The following is a 19,026-nucleotide window of genomic DNA, read 5'->3' as shown; positions in this document are numbered from 1 at the left end:
AGCAGCCTTCCCCAACCAATGGTTTCCTTGCAGCTTATAAGTAAAAAATAAATATTAACACTAAAATTCAATTGAGGCCCAGATCAGAGAGTTGGGGGCGCACAAAATGTTTACTTCTTCCTAGGGTGGCTGTAACAGAAAATAATTGAGAAGCACTGGAGTAATGAAACAGTAGTTTCATGTAAGCGAGCCAAAAATGGGACAACTGACTACTCTGCCTGTTCAGGCTTTTGAAGACAAAATATTGGAACCTGACAGTAATTTGAAAAACTAGGCTTTCCATTATACTGCCAGAATCCTGGAAGCTGTTGAGAGCAAATTGTTAAATCTGTCTGGATGCCATGGTCAACTAAACAACCACTACCTGTCAGGCTGCCTAAAGGCCCTCCTCCAGGAAGCACTTACCCTCAGCCCTGACTCTGATGAAGAAAAATCATCACAACCGTTCCCAATAACAATATTCCGACTGATGCTATTTAACAGTACTGTTGCCATGCTGAAGTCTGCTGGAATATTTGGGAGGGAGTCTGTGTTACTGATTTATGGTGGATATATTGGATACATCCTTCCCTCTCTGATCCTTAGCATTGTACAGTGGTACTTCTTCCTAAGAACCTCAACATAAGAACTTTTCTAGATAAGAACTGGGTGTTCAAGATTTTTTGGCCTCTTAAGAACCCTTTTCTACTTAAGAACCCGATCCGGGAAAAAATTCTCAGGAAATTTGAGAGCGGCATGAAGGCCCAGTCAGTTTCCTGCCATTCCCCCTTTAATCCCAGCCATCTCGGGCTTTTCTGGGCTGCTAGAGGAGCCTTTCGGTGGCACTTAAGGAGGGTTTGGCAGTCCAGAGCGAACGAAGTATTTTCCTTTCTCTAGGCGCTTGGAGAGGAAATAAACCTCTCCAAGGGAAGCAACGCTCCCTTTGCTTTGGGCAGCCCAAGAGTGAACGGAGCATTTTCCTTTCTCTGAGCACTTGGTGATGGAATAAACCACTTCGCTGTGGTGACTCCCTCGCGCTGCCTCCCATATTCCCGGCACAAGGTTGCCTCTTGGAGTGTATGGGTGCGGAAAGGCAAAAGGGGGCGCTTCGCCCCAGCCAGATCAACTCAGCTTCAGCCAAACTGAGAAGTCACCACAATGAAGGAAAGGCGCCGGCTACAAAGCGAGCGAGCGAGAGGAGAGGGGAGCCCTTTAGCATGGCAAGGAAGAGGAAGCAGGTAGCAGCAGCAGCAGTTAACTTTCGGTCAAAGGAGTGGGAGGTTCCCCCCTCTTGCCCACCTGAGTTTCTCTCTCTGGAGCAGTGTATGGGAGGCAGCCTTGTGCTGGATGTATGGGAGGCGCGTGCTCCTCTTTGCCACCTCAGAATCCCTCTTTTTTTTAAGCCTTAAAGTTTTGGATTTTTTTGGATTCCCCTGACCTCACCCTCTTCCTTCGGCAGTGACTATCCTCTTCCTCCTCCCACCCAAATTCCGAGCTATTATTTCTTTCCTAATGGGTTTGCATGCATTATTTGCTTTTACATTGATTCCTATGGGAAAAATTGTTTCTACTTACAAACATTTCTACTTAAGAATTTGGCCACGGAACAAATTAAATTCTTAAGTAGAGGTACCACTGTAGTTGTTTATATACCCAGGGTTGTGGTAGTAGTCATAGAGGAATCACTCTTCTAAAGGTCTTGCTTTATATATATGCATATACCTTAGAATATATCAATAATATACACATACGTTTTTTCAATCATTCTTCAATATCCTATTTTGCACCTATTTTACTTTCTGTTCATCAGTGAGTTATTTTTCTTTTTGTTTTACACACCCCTCCCTCTATGTTCATCTCTTCCCTCTACCTTTTTACTCCTTCTCTGCCCCTTCCTACTTCCCTCCACTCCTTCTCTTCTCCCTTCATCTTTCGGCAGTAGCAAAATTGATAATGTAAAATTCAGGTTGTTGAGAAGAGGTTTGCTGGAAGCAAAGGAGAAAAGTGCCCAAAGTCAGAGAGTTGCCAAACTGTTGAATCTGCTTATGAACATGTGTCACTACCTTAGGAAAATAGGTTGACTTTGCACTTTAGAAAAATGATATGAAAACTCAGGCGTCTGGGGTTTCATAAATTTTCAATATCTTAATTTGCTCTAATATTTATAGAAATTCCAAACTGGAGCAAGAAGTTCTGTCAATTAAAGCAGATGTAGGATAACCAAATATACATTTATCCCAAGAGCCATGCAGGAGGCCATGTCCCTGATGGCCTGCCAAGGAAAGCAATTTTTCTTCATAAAATAAATTTCTAAATTGAATTGCTCTTACTTTTTGATCAGAAATGCTATCTGTCCCGGATCTGCACGGAAGATCAAGCCTCCCATATCCTTCGTGCCTCACCAAGGGTTTTTTTTTTCACTGCACCATTATCATATCACTCTAAATTTTTTAGGAGACTGTACTTTTTAGGCAAAAAGGAGCTGGCCAAATTCCACATTAAAATGCAATCCACTAGCTCTTGAAACAGCAGCAAAGTAGGTCAATATAAAATTTGCTGTTCTAATGGATGAACCTATTCTGCTGGCAAATCCCCTTGGTTTCCTATTTAGCCTCACCAAGCATCTTTCCTTGAAAAGGTAATTCACCAGTCACTCCCTGCTTCTCTTCCACATGTGGTCTATCAGCCAAGTTATTTTGGATGGAGTTTAGTAGCTCTTGACATACAACTGCAATTGAGCCCAACATTTCTGTTGCTAAGTGAAACATTCATTCAGTTAATCCCGACCCATTTTATGACCTTTCTTGCTGTAGTTGTTAAGTGAATCACTGCAGTTGTTAAGTTAGGAACACGGCTGAGAAGGTCACCAAAGGGGATCACATGACTGTGGGACACAGCAATGGTCATAAATTGGAACCATTTGTCAAGTATCTGAGTTTTGATCATATGGGGAAGCTGCAAAAGTCATAGCTGTGAAAATTGGTCATAGGCCCCTTTTTTCAGTGCTGTTGAAAGATCCATGTTGAGAAACAGGCCCACTAACGGGTCACAGGAGGAACATTGAGGGCACTCCCTCTTTATCTCTTCCCCCTCTGCTTCATGCCTGTGATCTGTCAGATGAGTCACAGAGCCAGTTGCTCTCTGTGATCAAAGAGGAGTTGGGCAGACAGGATGACAGAGTAGGGAACAATCAATAATGAGCGATGGTTACAGTATTGAAAGTGTCCTATGAAGTGGGACAGATGGAATTCCTTTCTTACCAAAACACAGGTATTCCTATAAACAACAGTGATATTGGCATTGAGAGGGTATTTTAAAGTATAGTAGTTCCTCTACTTAAGGACTTAATTCATTCCGTGACCAGGTTCTTAAGTAGAAAAGTTTGTAAGAAGAAGCAATTTTTCCCATAGGAATCAGTGTAAAAGCAAATAATGCATGTGATTGGGGAAACCACAGGGAGGGTGGAGGCCATGTTTCTTCCCAGGAGATTCCTAGAGAGGCCCCATGGAGGCTTCTCCCCCCTTTTCCGGCCCTGTTTCCTCCCAGGAGATTCCTGGAGAGGCCCCACAGAGGCTTCTCCCCGCCTTTTCCAGTTACAGTTTCGGAAGATCGGTTTTGTAAGTGGAAAATGGTTCTTGAGAAGAGGCAAAAAAAATATTGAACACCCATTTCTTATTTAGAAAAGTTTGTAAGTAGAGGAGTTCTTAGGTAGAGGTACCAAAGCTGAATACCGTATTTTTCAGAGTATAAGACACACCTAGATTTTAGAGGTGGAAAACAAGGAAAAAAGTATTCTAAACCAAATGGTGTACTAATATATTATTTAATAAAATATCAGTATAACAGAATATTTTTTTACAAACATGTATACTTTTTACAACTATTTATACTTTTTACGAACTTTAAACTTGACAGCTTTAGGACGAGTGGACGTCAATTCCCAGAATTCTTTCTGAGGAATGGGAATTGAAGTCTACAGGTTTTAAACTTGTCAAGTTTGTAGATCTTTGCACCCCTAATGCCTAATCCAGGGGTCTTCAAACTTGACAGCTTTAAGACTAATGGACTTCAACTCCCAGAATTCCTCCTCACGTCATGCTAGATGGGGTAATTAGAAGGCAAAAACAGCCCCAGTTTTTGTGAAAAATGGGCCTTTTTTGGCAAAAATAAGGTGGGGAAAGGATCTGGGGAGTCTGCAGAGAGCTCCTGGGTGCTGGGGGCATTTTTGCCTTGCCCCAGTGCCCAGGAGCTTTCCCCAAACCCTTTTCCTATCTCATTTTTGCGAAAAAACAGGTGAAAAATGGCCCATTTTTCACAGGGGCATTTTTGCCATTCCCCAGCATCCAAGAGCTCTTTGCGGTGGGGGGGGGGAAGGTAGGGGGGTCTTCAGGACAGCAAAAATTGCTGCATTCGGGGTATAAGATGCACCGACATTTCCACCCTCTTTTAGGAGGGAAAAGTGCATATTATATACTCTGAAAAATATGTTAAGTTTCTTGGAGGAAAAGTAAAACATCTTCAAAGAACAGCCAGAAAATCCAGTTGACTCTTGACAAAGCACCTTTTGAATACATGTCTGTAGGACAATACTGCTGTCAGAATTGTGAATCATTTGCCAAGTGCCCAAATTAAAAATCACATGATCATGATGATGTCGCAATATTGCCTTAAGTTTCCCTGGTCAGCACTATCCTAAATTTTAATAGTCATCACTGAACAAATGGGCACTAACAGAGGACTACCTGTAATAGAAAAAAGTGAAAAATACAGCTATGAGAAATGTCTCCTTGGCAGACACACCTCTAATAAACTTACTGGTGGCCAAACCAGCACCATAGAGCTGGCAGAATCTGGTTTTTCTTTTCTGACTTAAATAAAACTTATACAAAGGATTACAGTTCAAGAGTCAGCTAGTCCTATTTCTTGTAGACACACATAACACTTTCTTTAGATTGCCAAAGCCATGTTTGAACAACAGGTGTGGCAACCTTTCAGTTCTAAACTCTTTAGAAAAAGGACCTACATAAGAGCTGAGAAGCACTTGCATTAACCTGATCAGGCAGAGGCCTCTATGAAGCAATATCTGGTCTCTCCTGCAGCCAAGCCAAAGAGATCATGGAGGGCACCTGCCAAGTAATCAGACAGTTATCTGCCAGAACTCAACAAACAGGGATCCCTATAACAAACATGGGTCAACTGATGAATGCTCATTCTTTTTGCTGACAATTAAGTGGCCAGCTGTTTTTAGTAGAGCTTGTCCAAACCATGCATAAATGATATCACAATTATGATAACATAATACCAGAGATAAAATTTATATCATATTGTTATTGCATTCTACTGTATTACATTACATTGTATTCACTGGTGAGCTGAGCACACAGCTTTGGTCATCTCGTGTGTGTGTGTGTGAGGGTTTGGGAAATCTTCAGTGTGTGTTCCTGGGGGCTGGGGGAAAGCACAAATGCCCCCATTTTTGCAAAAAATTGCCCCCTTTTGCCCCTTTTTTTGCAGAAATGCGGATGTTTTGCCTTCCGCCAGCCCCCAGGAGCACTCTGTAGGCCTCACAAACATTCCATTTCTGCAAAAAAACAGGCCTATTTTTCACAAAAATGGGACATGGAGATGGGGCTTTGGGAGCCCCAAAATGGCTGTGTTCGGTGTATAAGATGCACCAGCATTTCCACTTTCTTTTAGTTTTAGTTTTATTGTTTAGTTTTATTGGATTTATATGCCGCCCCTCTCCAAAAACTCGGGGCGGCTAACAGCAATCATAAACAATATACAGTAATTGTATATTGGGGGGGGGGGGCGTCTTATAGTCCAAAAACTATGGTAATAAAAGGTCCTAAAATACAGGTGGTCCTCAACTTACAACAGTTCCTTTAGTAACTATTCAAAGTTACAATGGCACTGACAAAAGGGACTTGTGACCATTTTTCACACTTACGAACATTGCATCAATGGTCATGAGATCAAAATTCAGATGCTTGGCAACTGACTCATATCTATGACAATCACAGTGTCCCAGGGTCACATGGTCTCCTTTTACAATCTTCTAACAAGCAAAGTCAATGTGGAACCCAGATTTACTTAACAATCATGTTTCTAACAACCGCAACAAGAAAGGTCATACAATCAGGCAAAATGAACTTAACAAATGTTTCACTTAGCAACATAAACATTAGGCTCAGTTGTAAGTTGAGGACTACTGTACAGCATGCACAGGATCCCCAGTATTACCTCAAACGTTCATTGAGACATTTACTTGGAGCCTATCACACTTCTTGTTCCCTATGACTTTTTAATTGCTCTGATTAGGTTTTGATACTGAAGACTTATAGGATAATTTTAAAAGATCTACTTTCTGTCATGAAGTACAGGGGAGAAGAGATAGTATAGCCATATTTATAAGTAAAACTAAACATGGAAAAGCATCTCCTGTCAGGCTTTTCTTGCAAGTGCTAGAAAACCATGAGTTTTAGAACTGGAAGTCCTTAGTCATGCCCCATTCAAATACTAAACAAGACCAAGGCCACCTACAATAGGCAAATTATTACCACCTATTGAGACATAGAGAACAAATAATAGAATAATAGAGATGGAATGGACCTTGGAAATCTTCTAATTCATTTTCTATGAACTATTGTTGACTATCTAGCTATGTCCTACACTGCTACTATTTTGTACATATACAGTGGTACCTCATGATACGAACCCCTTGTGATACGAACCCCTCGTGATATGAACCCGTGGTTCGGAAATTTTTTGCCTCTTCTTACGAACTTTTTTCGGCTTACGAACCCACCTCAGATCGCAAAATGGCGCTCCGCTGGGCGCCGCCGCCCGGCTGTCACCGTTCTCCCAAACTTTGTGACAAAGCTCCACCTATGGAATTCCCTATTGGGATTGCCCACCTCTTTTCTAGCCTACAGATCAGCCAAAAACGCCAACGCCGATCGCAAAAATGGCGCTCCGCCGAGCAGCGCCACCCAGCTGTAACTTTCTGAGACAGCCGGGCGCTTCTCGGCGACCTCTGGAACCCGAACCCGAACCTGAACTTCCGGGTTCGGCATTCGGGAGAATGCCGAGAAGCCCCCCGACTGTTTCAGAAGGTGATAGCCAGGCGGTGGCGCTTCTCAGCAGCCTCCCAAACCCGAACCCGAACCTGAACTTCCGGGTTCGGCATTTGGGAGAATGCCAAGAAGCCCCTCAGCTGTTTCAGAAGGTGACAGCAGGGCGGTGGCGCTTCTCGGCGGCCTCCCGAACCCGAACCCGAAAAGTTCAGGTTCGGGTTAACGCCGAAAAGCCCCCTGGCTGTTTTAAAAGGTGACAGCCGGGCAGGGCCCAGCGGAGCGCCATTTTGGAATATTTTTTTGGCACAGATTAATCGCTTTTACATTGTTTCCTGTGGGAAACAATGTTTCGTCTTATGAATGTTTCGCCTTACGAACCTACTTCCGGAACCAATTAGGTTCGTAAGACGAGGTATTACTGTACCTACCTTCCATCCTGCCATTCCCCTCCTCTGGATCTATTTTTATTGAGAGTGCTCACAATATACTTTAAAATTTTCAAATGGGCTATCTGGTCTCCCAAAAGTAGATGATTTGTGGTTTCCATGATGCTAATGGCACAACTGTACCAAATATTTCATTTTGCAAATAGCAGAGCATGCAGAGTTACTGAGAATTTGTCCTCGTGTTCGACACGTTTTAACTCTGCAAAATAAATGCATATTTTGAATATTCATCTTCAAGAATGTCTAAAGTGATATTTGAATGCCAATTTCCTGAAAATCAATCCCCACCTATAGAACAAACGAACCATTCATATCTCTTATCTTTCTCAACCTTCAATACCCTGGTATATAAGTAATGTGAAACATGCTAACAATGTTCAACAGTGCTCTCTTAACATATTTTATAATCTTGTTTGGACTTCCCAATAGACATACATGATTGGGGAAGGTGGGGTGAGAGGTTAAAGTCAGCCACTTTAAAATTCATTATTTCTCTCAAATAATTAATATGGCAAAAATCTGGTTCTCTATGTAGAAAAACAACAAATGAAACCATAGCTTTTCAATGAAAGCTTGAGATTATGGATAAAAGGATGAATTCGGTTAATGAAACTGATTTGCAACAACTGATGGGACAAGGTAAAATGATATACGGCTAGTAGAATCTGAGACCAAGCTACAAGGAATAAATTGGAATCACTTTATAATATGTAAACAGATATTTTGCTCTTGAGTTAAAATGGTATATGTAAGAAACACCCCCAATTTGGTATTGGGATGTGAATGTTTGTCTTGTGGTGGGCAACAATCACAGAGCATTTGTTGTATGTCATGTGTGTGTGTTCATATTTTATAAAATCAATTTTTAAAAATTTAATGAGTTTTTCAATGAAACCCAAGCACTCATAGTCAAAGATATGAAAACTACCCTTTCCCCCCAAAAAATAAGGCAGCGTCTTATATTAATTTTCGCTCTCAAAGATGTGCTATGTCTTATTTTCAGGGGATGTCTTATTTTTTTTCAATGAAGCATAATTCACATTTATTGCTGAACAACAAAAAAAGAACATTTATTATATACTGTACAGTGGTTGTCATCACAAACCAGCATAACCAGACAAACTAAATCCTATCAAGAATTTCTTACTACTACCGTACCATTATTTCCATGTACAACAATTATACTTTCTTCAAATATATGTTATATATGTTCTGTTCTGGGAATGCTGTGAAATGAAACGTCCCCTACGTCTTACTTTCGGGGGATGCCTTATATTAGACAATTCTACTTTCGGGAGTGACTTATTTTCGGGGAAACAGGGTACTTAATAAGCAGGCCCGGATCCATTTCAAAGCAAAACAAAATAGCTACTGGAATAACACTGAAGGAGAATGAAAAAGCTACATATTGCTGAGAATACTGTAGTTCAGGGGTGTCAAACATGACTTCATTGAGGGCTGCATCAGGGTTGTGTTTGACCTTGGGGGCCAGGGTGGGCATGGCCAGCTTGACATAATTCAAGCAGGGGGCGCCTGTGATGGCCTGAGCGCTCTGCCAGTGAAAATGGGCTCCTGAGCTCTCTTTCTCACTGCGACAGCTTCTTGCAACCCTCTGCAAGCAAAAATGAGTGGCCCCTACAAAGCTCCATTTTCATTGGCAGAGGCACTGCAGGCTGGTCCTTTGCCGTTTTCAGGATGGCCCTGGAAAAAAGGCAATGAGGAATGCAAGGATTACTATGGATTTAATTTGTCAATTGTAGGCAAGCTAGCTAGCTAGCTAGCTAGCTTTTTATTTTATTTTATTTTATTTTATTTTATTTTATTTTATTTTATTTTATTTTATTTATTTGTTTATTCATTCATTCATTCATTCATTCACTCACTCATTCATTCATTCATTCATTCATTCATTTATTTATTGGATTTGTATGCCGTCCCTCTAAGCAGACTCGGAGAAAGAAATCCAATTTTGTGAAGTTGTTAAAGCAACTGGCCGGAGCCAGGGGACCATGAGCTCTAGTTCAACCTTAGGCAGCAAAATACTGGATTTCCTCAGGCCAGTCACTCTCTCTTTGACCTATGAAGGAGGTAATGGCAAACTACTATTGAAACCATGCCAAGAAAAGTGCAGGAACTACTACAGACAATTGCTAGGAATCAACCTTAACTCAAAGGGACAAAAAAACAAAAATATCCAATCCGATTAGACAGGAACATCTTCCAGTGGTTCTCAACCTGGGGATCGGGACCCCTTTGAGGGTCGAATGACCTTTTAACGGGGTTGCCTGGAAAAGACAAATTCCCCATGGTGTTAGAACTAAGGCTTCTATTCTGGCACCTTGGAACATATTTTTACAATCCGACCAATCAGGCGTTTACAGTGGGGGTGTCTCTCTGACTTTCCTGCCAATCAGCTTAAAGCTCTGTTGGGAGGATTGGCGCTACACTTATAGTTGGGGTCACCACTACATGAGGAATTGTATTAAGGGGTCATGGCATTAGAAAGGCGGAGAACTACTAAGAAAAGAGGCCATTTTTTTTCTTAGAATGGAATTCTATGAGCAAATATATGAACTGCAATAATTCCTTAAGGAATGCATCAGATATGGAAATAGGCTGTTAATTTGTCTGTCAGCAGCCATTGGCCAAGCCTATGAAAGGCATCCACTGCAGAATGTGTGCCCTCTAAAGTAACAACTTCCTGCAGGAGGCATATGCGGAATCACATTTTTGTTAAGGGCAAAATATCCAATAACTTCCCGCTATTATAGAACCACAGGTTGGAAGGGGCCTTGCATGTCTTCAGCCTCCTGCTTAGTGGAGGAATGCACAAACCATTCTGGATGGCTGTGTAATCTTTTCTTCAAAACCTCCAGAAATGGCCCCGAAAACCTTCAGTGTGGGGTATGTCCTAATGCAACATAAGGCTGTACTGCATCTCTCTTGCTCTCTAATATGGATTGTGAAGATGCGGTCGTGTGGAAAGTCTTTGCTGGTGAGCAGGGTGTCAGATTTGGACAAGATGAATTCATCCCAGATCTAATGTTTGCTTAATGATACAATGTGTAGTCATGCTTTACCAGCAGCGTTTTCATCTCGGAAAATGACACAAAGGCTAACAGGGGCTGCTGGTGTTTCTCTCAACTGTTTGAGCCCTTTCATCCAGAAAAGAATTTCCGACTGCAAACAGCCCATCTTTGATAGGCCAGTTAGCTAGCTCTCCCTGATTGCTAAAGGCTGGAATTTGGTCTCTTGAACTCTGAACAGGAGGAAGACTGAGGGGTCTTGGAATGAGACGTGGGTCTCTAGGGAAGGAAATTGGAATCAAAATGCAGGGGGAGCAGAATTACCTGTCCAGCAACTCAGAGGAGAAAAAGGAAGAGGCCACTTCTGGGGAAAGACTAAAAAAAAAAAGAGCTGGAAAAACAGGGCTTAGAGCGGGATGGAGAGAGTGTGTTTTCAGAGGGAGAGTCAATGTTGTTCTGAGGAAGAGAATTCCGGTGGCATTCTGGGCTGTGGATTGCATTCCTGCTGCCATAAGAGAGGTAGCAATCCTACTCCAGTAGCAGAGCTCAGAAGTGGCTGCATTCCTGATCTGATTGCAGTTTTTCTGATTTATCACCTCTAGCTACAAAAGACTATTACAGTGGTACCTCTACTTAAGAACTTAATTCGTTCTGTGACCAGGTTCTTAAGTAGAAAAGTTTGTAAGAAGAAGCAATTTTTTCCTTAGGAATCAATGTAAAAGCAAATAATTAGGGAAGAAATAAAAGCTCAGAATTTGGGCGGAGGCAGAGGAGGAAGAAAGTCGTTGCCCAGAGCGAAGGGAGCATTTCTTTTTTCTGGGCACTGGCAGAGGTTTATTCTCCCTCCAAGCAACCAGAGAAAGGAAAATGCGTTGTTCACTCTGGACTGCCAAAGCCTCCTTAAGCGCCACTGAAAGGCTCCTCTGGCAGCCCAGAAAAGCCTGTGATGGCCTGGATTAAAGTGGGAATTTCAGGAAACTGGCCAGGCCTTCGTGCCGCTCTCAAATTTCCTGGGAAATTTTTCTGGGCTTGGGTTCTTAAGTAGAAAATGGTTCTTAAGAAGAAGCAAAAAAATCTTGAATACCCATTTCTTATCTAGAAAAGTTCTTAAGTAGAGGCATTCTTAAATAGAGGTACCACTGTATCTTAATTAAAGCCTCATAATTTCCACAAGGTGTGTCCATGTGTTTGGGCCAGGTGGGCTGGTCATCTGAGAAGAGGGACAGAACGGCCTGATCATCAATCGGCTTCTTCAGGGGCGAGAGCTTCACCCAATTTTTGCAGACAGTGAAAAGAAAAGCTCATGACATCCAAAGGTTAAGTAACTGCTGCTTATCGGTATGGTTTAACGATCGATACTGACTAGAAAAAGTTATTCAAAACTGATGGCTTTTGTACAACTATCCACTCTAAGAGAACTCAGGTTGAGCAAGTTGAACAATTAAATATCTCAGATCAGATGGTCAAAAACTAAAAATAGCTGCCACAGACAATATAAAAAAGTCAAACTGATCAACTACCTCAGACTACAAAGCCCTGATAAAGAGTCTGACAGAAACACACCATAGGCAATGCTACAAAAATGCTTAACTATAGGCAACTATAGGATTTATCAATCATTAATTAAGGGGCATACATAAACGCACCATTGTGCCTACTATCCCTGTCTTACTATCCTATTGTCTTCTTTTATCATTACTTACTACTTATGTTAGGCTTATACAAATTACAATCCTATACTTGTTTGACTAAATGAATGAACGAACCAACCAACCAACCAACCAACCAACCAACCAACCAACCAACCAACCAACCAACCAACCAACACTGTTATTTGATAAAGAATCTGCCTATGTAAAATACTAGGACTTTCAACCTATATTAGTATACAAAATGGAACAATTAAAGAATAACGCTTCATCCCATCTAAAACAGCCAATGAAATTCAGAACTATAAACTATGTGATGCTTTGGACACATCTGCCATATATGGTCCCAAGATGGCATTCTCATTAACTACTCTGGGAATCATGTCCCATGTTGGAAAGTACAGCAATCAACATGAAGCATATGGAAGAAGATCTAGTACAATGTGGAGTCAATTTGATAGAAGTAAAACAACTGGTCAACAATTAGCAATATTAAAGGAACATGCTATATCGGGGATCTCCAACCTTGGCAACAGAATTCTGATACTTGAAATCCACCAGATTTAAAGTTGCCAAGGTTGGAGACCCCTGTGATATATGACAGGGATATCAAAGCTGATGTCTCGCAGGCTGGATGCATCACATGCAGGTCACGGCAACCCTAACTCTACAAATGGGGAAAACATCACAAAATGTCACGTGATGGCAATGTGATGCAGCAAGTTTGACACCCATGCTATATGACATCAGCAAACCAATAGTAGCTACAACTTCATATTCATCATACTATGATCATTATCAGAGCATGCTAAGGATCTCAAGAACAAGACTGCTCTTTTAAAGCATATATTTCACTACTAATAGTAACTGAAAATTGTTATAGTTCTGCTACTGTCCCACAAAGGGTGCAGAGAATTGGGAAGGAAAGATAAAACATCTTTCGAAATAAATGATTAGGCATTAAACCTTTTGCTACATCACATTCCTACCCATTTCCCCAATGTAACTGGAAACTAAAGAACAATGGTTCAACTTTTGTAAAGGTGCTTTACTATTTGTTGAAAGCACTTATTTCCTGCAGTTAACTAGATGTCAAAACTTCTGGATCAAAAATTATTTGGCTTTCTCTGTCTAAAATTTTAAATATGTGTATCTTTCACCTAAAATTACTTCCAAGTATTCAAGGTAGTTGACAGCAAATATAGCAACAATAAAACTAACACTGGAACTTGGGTTTAAAATACAGATTAAAAAACAAGCTCTCCCCCAAAAATCTGGGAATAATAAAACAAGTTATAATTTTAATTAAAAAGGATAAATTAGCAATGTCAACAATAATGGTTTTGTCTCCATTTGCAGATAATTCTAATAATCACAGCTCCAAATGCAGGCAATTGTAGGAAACTGGAAAATTAAATGTTGAAGGCAAAAGAACCTTGACAAGTGAGCATGATTCTAATGGTAATATAACAAAAGAGGTTTATATATAGAATACATTAATTTGACTACCTTTGTCCAAAAATGGAGCCTATGCTTTTATAGAATGAAACTAAATTCTGAATTATATAACTGGATAGAATTTCTTGACTGACTTATATTATGACTGTCAGAAAATGTTGAGAAAGGAAATTACAGAACTGTGGTAACTCTACACACACAATAAACATAGACTTCTGACAATTTCTGGCATACATTGACCTTTCAAAGGCTTTGAAGCCACTTAGGATTTTTTTTTGGTCAGATATTGTTTTGAATTGTTTTCAGAAACAAATAGGAAGCATGGCAGGGGACATAATTGTCAATGGTCTTACAGCAATCAGAAAGTTTCAAAGTAGATAAAAGAATTCATGGTATTGAACAATCTAAGACAGAATTTGAAACAGAAGGATATACAATGTTGAAACATGTAATTGCTAAAATGTATAAGCCATTACTAAATTTGAAACAGAAGAAGAGGTCAAACAATTCATGATAGTTTCAATAATGTATACTAAAACATTGATTATAATATGCAGATGGAACAATGAGAAAATGTTTAGTTGAAAAGATTGAAATTTACATTATTAAAATCTTAAAGAGGATTTTTATAAAATGATATCCCAATACAACATGTTTTGGGCTTGACATTCCTATGATAAACGATCATCCATCCATGGTTTAAATATATCTCATGGTTAATCGATTGATCCTTCTAATGTTCAGTTTTGGGTTGTTTTTTCTTTATTTTGGAAGCATTTGGTGACCACTATTGTTTCTCCCCTTAACATTTTTTCCTACAGGCTAAAAATGCACATTTTAAAATATCATTGCTTACAGGACCTGGCATTCATTCATTCATTGATTCATCTATTTATTAGATTTGTATGCTGCCCCTCTCCATAGACTCGGGGCAGCTAACAACAATAATAAAACAGCATATGACAAATCTAATATTTAAAATAATTTAAAAACCCTTATTAAAAACCAAACATACATACAAACATACCATGCATAAATTGTATAGGCCTAGGGGGAAAGGAATATCTCAATTTCCCCATGCCTGATGACAGAGGTAGGTTTTAACTTTACTATCTCCATTATCTCGTTCATACTTTTATTTTTGCCACATTCCCCTTTCTTTTCACCTTTTTTTCTGCCATGGAAAGCCTTCAAGATATAATTTTCCATAGAAAACTAGAAGATTTTCACAAAGGAGACTGTAGCTGGCTATTTCTGGTGCCTATTTGAAACATCCAAACAGCCATTACGAAACGTCCAAACTGTTCCATCTGCAGCAGTAATTGGAACATAAAATTCCCATGAGGTGTTCAGGAATCATGTTGCCAAGCAGCAGTTTTTCAACATGTGCCCTAGCTCGCTAATAAAGAGATTTGGTTCCTCAAACATACACTCATTAAAATGATGTATCCAAGGGGATTCTGATCAAACAGGACCTGCACAACAGCATAAATAGTTTGCATTGTTTCATTTCATGATTCATTGAAGCCAGTTTGATAGAATACATCTTATAGTGTAAATGAAAGACTTCCTTCTAAGAATATTCATGAATCCAAGTGTCAATGTTAGGAGAACAAATATTAAGATGCTACTCACAACTTCTGCTTCAGATTTAAAAGACTTTCCAGGTTATCAAATTGGCTCATAATTACACTTAATGGTGATTACCCAATGCTGAAATATATTCATATTTACAGGCTATTATTAAGTATCCAATTACATGCAGGTCGAGGGTGAAATTCTACCAGTTTGGGAAGGCTGGTTGGTCATCATAGAGCCGGTCAACAAGGCAGCACAAGGCTCTGCCCACCTGCCTAGGCACTGCCATTTGTATTCCTTTACCTCTGCTCATGCACAGAACACTTGGCACTTGCGCAGAGGCTAAAGAACTCAAATGGCATCAGGGAGGGTGGGCGGAGCCTCATGTTGCCTTGATGACCGGCTCTATGATGACCAACCAGCCCATCTGAATCAGGAGCATTTCACCCCTGACATAGGTAGACCAGTAGTTGGTTCTAAAATCCTTCACTATTGGTGCTTGCGCGACACTCCTGAAGAAGACCTCCATTTCTAACTGGTCACTTAATGACCATTTAAAGTTATGATGGTTCAGAAAAACTACTAATGATCCGTCCTTCAATTTACAAACATACACACCAAGGCAGCAGCAGTGATGACCTGCCCAAGGTATACTATGTTTGTCTTCTAATCAGAAGAATATATTACATAGAAACATAGAAACATAGAAGTCTGACGGCAGAAAAAGACCTCCTGGTCCATCTAGTCTGCCCTTATACTATTTTCTGTATTTTATCTTAGGATGGATATATGTTTATCCCAGGCATGTTTAAATTCAGTTACTGTGGATTTATCTACCACGTCTGCTGGAAGTTTGTTCCAAGGATATTACCATGATTATAAGCTGCATATGCAAGTTTATTTCCTTTGTAAGAGGAAAGGACTGGAGAATAGCCTTTTTTCTTCAAGACCCATCAGAGACACATTGCATGATGAGCTTTCTATGAAAGGCCTCAATAATAATAATAATAATAATAATAATAATAATAATAATAATAATAATAATAATAATAATAATTTATTAGATTTGTATGCCGCCCCTCTTCGAAGACTCAGGGTGGCTCACAACAATAATCAAAGACAATATAACATTGCAACAAATCTAATATTAAAAGAGAACAATACAGTGGTACCTCAAGATATGAACCCCTCGTCTTACGAACAACCCGTGATACGAACCCGGGGTTCAGAAAATTTTTGCCTCTTCTTACGAACGTTTTTCGTCTTACGAACGCCAAACCCGAACTTCCAGGTTCGGCATTCCGGAGGCTGCTGGGAAGCCCCGCAGCCCGGCTGTCACCTTTTAAAACAGCCGGGGGGCTTCCCAGCAGCCTCCCGAAGCTGAACCCGGAAGTTCGGGTTTGGCGTTCGGCTTCGGGAGGCTGCTGGGAAGCCACCCGGCTGTTTTAAAAGGTGACAGCCGGGCTGCGGGGCTTCTCAGCGGCGGCGGCGGCAGGTTGGTAAGACGGAAAACGTTCGGGAGGCCGCTTTGGGTTTTTGGCTGGGAGGGAGGGCAGGAGGTCCAGCGCTGGGGAAGGGAGTCAGGAAGGTCCTCCTGCTCCCCCCTCAGCGAAAAACACAAAGACGGTCTGCCGCCGCATGACAGGCAGGGCGGAGCAGCATGGAGCAAACGGAGTCTGAAACCGCCAGCAGCTTCAGCTTCCCATTGCTCCGCGGGCGGTGGCAGACCGCCTTTGTATTTTTGGCTGGGGGGGGAAGCAGGAGGCGCAGGATCGGGCGGGCGGCGGGCGAGGCGTGACCGAGGGGGCCCGGCTCAGGCTACGGCTAGGACGGGGCGGGCAGCGGCTGGGCGCGGCGGTGAGGGTGCGTCCGACTCGGGGCTGGCGGAGGCAGGAGAGGACCAGGCAACCGGAGCAGCGTCGCCGCTACTCCCGGCTTGGCTTCCCTCGCCGCCGCAGGCAACGTGTGTTGCGATCTTTTGGGCCGGCCAGGCTCAGCGGATCAAGCCGCGCCTCCCGGGCCTTCCGTCACTGAGCCTCGCCGGCCCGGAAAATCGCAGCCCATGTTGCCTGCGGCAGCGAGGGAAGCCAAGCCGAGAGCAGCATCACTGCGGCTCCTGGCTCGGTTTCCCTCGCCGCCGCAGGCAACACGGGTTGCGATTTTCCGGGCCGGCGAGGCTCAGTGACGGAAGGCCCGGGAGGCGCGGCTTGATCCGGGAGGCGCGGCTTGATCCGCTGAGCCTGGCCGGCCCGGAAAATCGCAGCCCGTGTTGCCTGCGGCGGCGAGAGAAGCCAAGCCGAGAACAACATCACCGCGGCTCCTGGCTCGGTTTCCCTCGCCGCCGCAGGCAACACGGGCTGCGATTTTCCGAGCTGGCGAGGCTCAGTGACGGAAGGCCTGGGAGGCGCGGCTTGATCCGGGAGGCGCGGCTTGATCCGCTGAGCCTGGCCGGCCCGGAAAATCACAGCCCGTGTTGCCTGCGGCGGCGAGGGAAACTGAGCCAGGAGCCGCGGTGATGTTGCTCTCGGCTTGGCTTCCCTTGCTGCCGCAGGCAACGCTCGCTGCGATCTTTCGGGCCGGCCAGGCTCAGCGGATTAAGCTGCGCCTCCCGGGCCAGGCGGCTGCCTTCCGTCACTGAGCCTCGCCGTCCTGGAAGATCGCATGTGTGGAAGAGGTCTGGGGGAGAACTGGGGGGACCCCAGCCCACGCCTGCTGCTTGCACTCATGGAAAGACCCCAGCTTACACCTTCAGGAGCTTCCCAGCCGGGTCCCTTCCACGGGGCAGTGGCCACGGCTCCCCCCAGTTCTCCCGCTGACCCTTTCCACACACGCACACCATCCCCAGCCTCCGCGCCGCCGGTTGGCTGTCATCTTCTAAACAAGCAAGAAGAGGAGGAGGAGCTGGGCGCCGGTGGTGGTGGAGGAAGGCGCCCAGCTCCTCCTCCTCTTCTTGCTTCTTTAGAAGATGACAGCCAGCCAGCGGCGCAGAGAATGTGGCCCGAAGGCTGGGAGGGAGGCGGAATACAGGAGGAGGAGGAGGAGGGAGGTCAGGAGGGAGGGAGGAAATAAGAGAAGACGCACGTACAAACCGCCCGTGCGTTTCCCTCCCTTCCCTTCCCTTCCCTTCCCGTCATTGCAAGCCGGACAGTAACTGTTGACTTTTCCCTTAATCCACCCATGAGGCTCCCTCCGGGCAGCCTGCGCTGTCTCCCCCGTCTCCCCCCCCTCCACCCACACCCGAACAAAATCTGAATGCCGGCGGAAATGAGGCAAAAGGGGTGAATTTTGGGCTTGCACGCATTAATCGCTTTTCCATTGATTCCTATGGGAAACTTTGTTTCATCTTACGAACTTTTCACCTTACGAACCTCCTCCTTGCACCAATTAAGTTCGTATCATGAGGTATTACTGTATATATCTGATTCAAAATGAGATCTCCAAGGAAAGCAAGTAGAAGAGAGAGGGAAAAGATCCCAAAGAGGCAGAAGGCACCGTGTGTGTGTGTGTGTGTGTGTGTGTGTGTGTGTGTATAATAAGTACCAGGCAGCTTTAATTGATCAATTCCATTTTCTTGGACGACATCTTGATTTCATCTGTGGTTCCCAAACCTTGATAAATTACTCCATATTGGATAAAAGTGTTTTTTCTTTGGTTAACAGCACACAAACCCTTTACCCAATCCCAGGGTAAAGGATATTTATATTTATTTAAAGTGTTTTACCTACATTTTGGTTTTGGGTAATGAAAGCAAAGGTTTGGGAAGCCCGGGCTTAATCATTCTTTCTTGAGCTATATGGCAAGAAAGTGTGTACAA

The 19,026-nt window shown here is 42.8% G+C and overlaps 1 protein-coding gene across 3 annotated transcripts in view; it reads right to left on the bottom strand.

Moving 5' to 3' along the window:
• Positions 1-19,026, bottom strand: part of CLMN (calmin) — a 98,162-nt gene that overhangs the window by 53,330 nt on the left and 25,806 nt on the right. Inside the window, exon 1 of one of the 3 annotated variants that reach the window (XM_070752844.1) lies at positions 14,801-15,020. The exons of the other annotated variants lie outside the window; for them this stretch is intronic. Within the exon in view, the coding sequence (XP_070608945.1) occupies positions 14,801-14,843 (43 nt within the window). The 5' untranslated portion in view covers positions 14,844-15,020. Of the gene's footprint in view, positions 1-14,800; positions 15,021-19,026 lie in introns of those variants that run through there. 3 annotated transcript variants of the gene reach the window in all.

Source organism: Erythrolamprus reginae, chromosome 1 (genome assembly GCF_031021105.1).
Source record: "Erythrolamprus reginae isolate rEryReg1 chromosome 1, rEryReg1.hap1, whole genome shotgun sequence".
Taxonomy (NCBI): Eukaryota; Metazoa; Chordata; class Lepidosauria; order Squamata; family Dipsadidae; genus Erythrolamprus; species Erythrolamprus reginae.
Note: the sequence above shows the minus strand (reverse complement) of the source record. Positions and strands in the feature narration are given on the sequence as shown.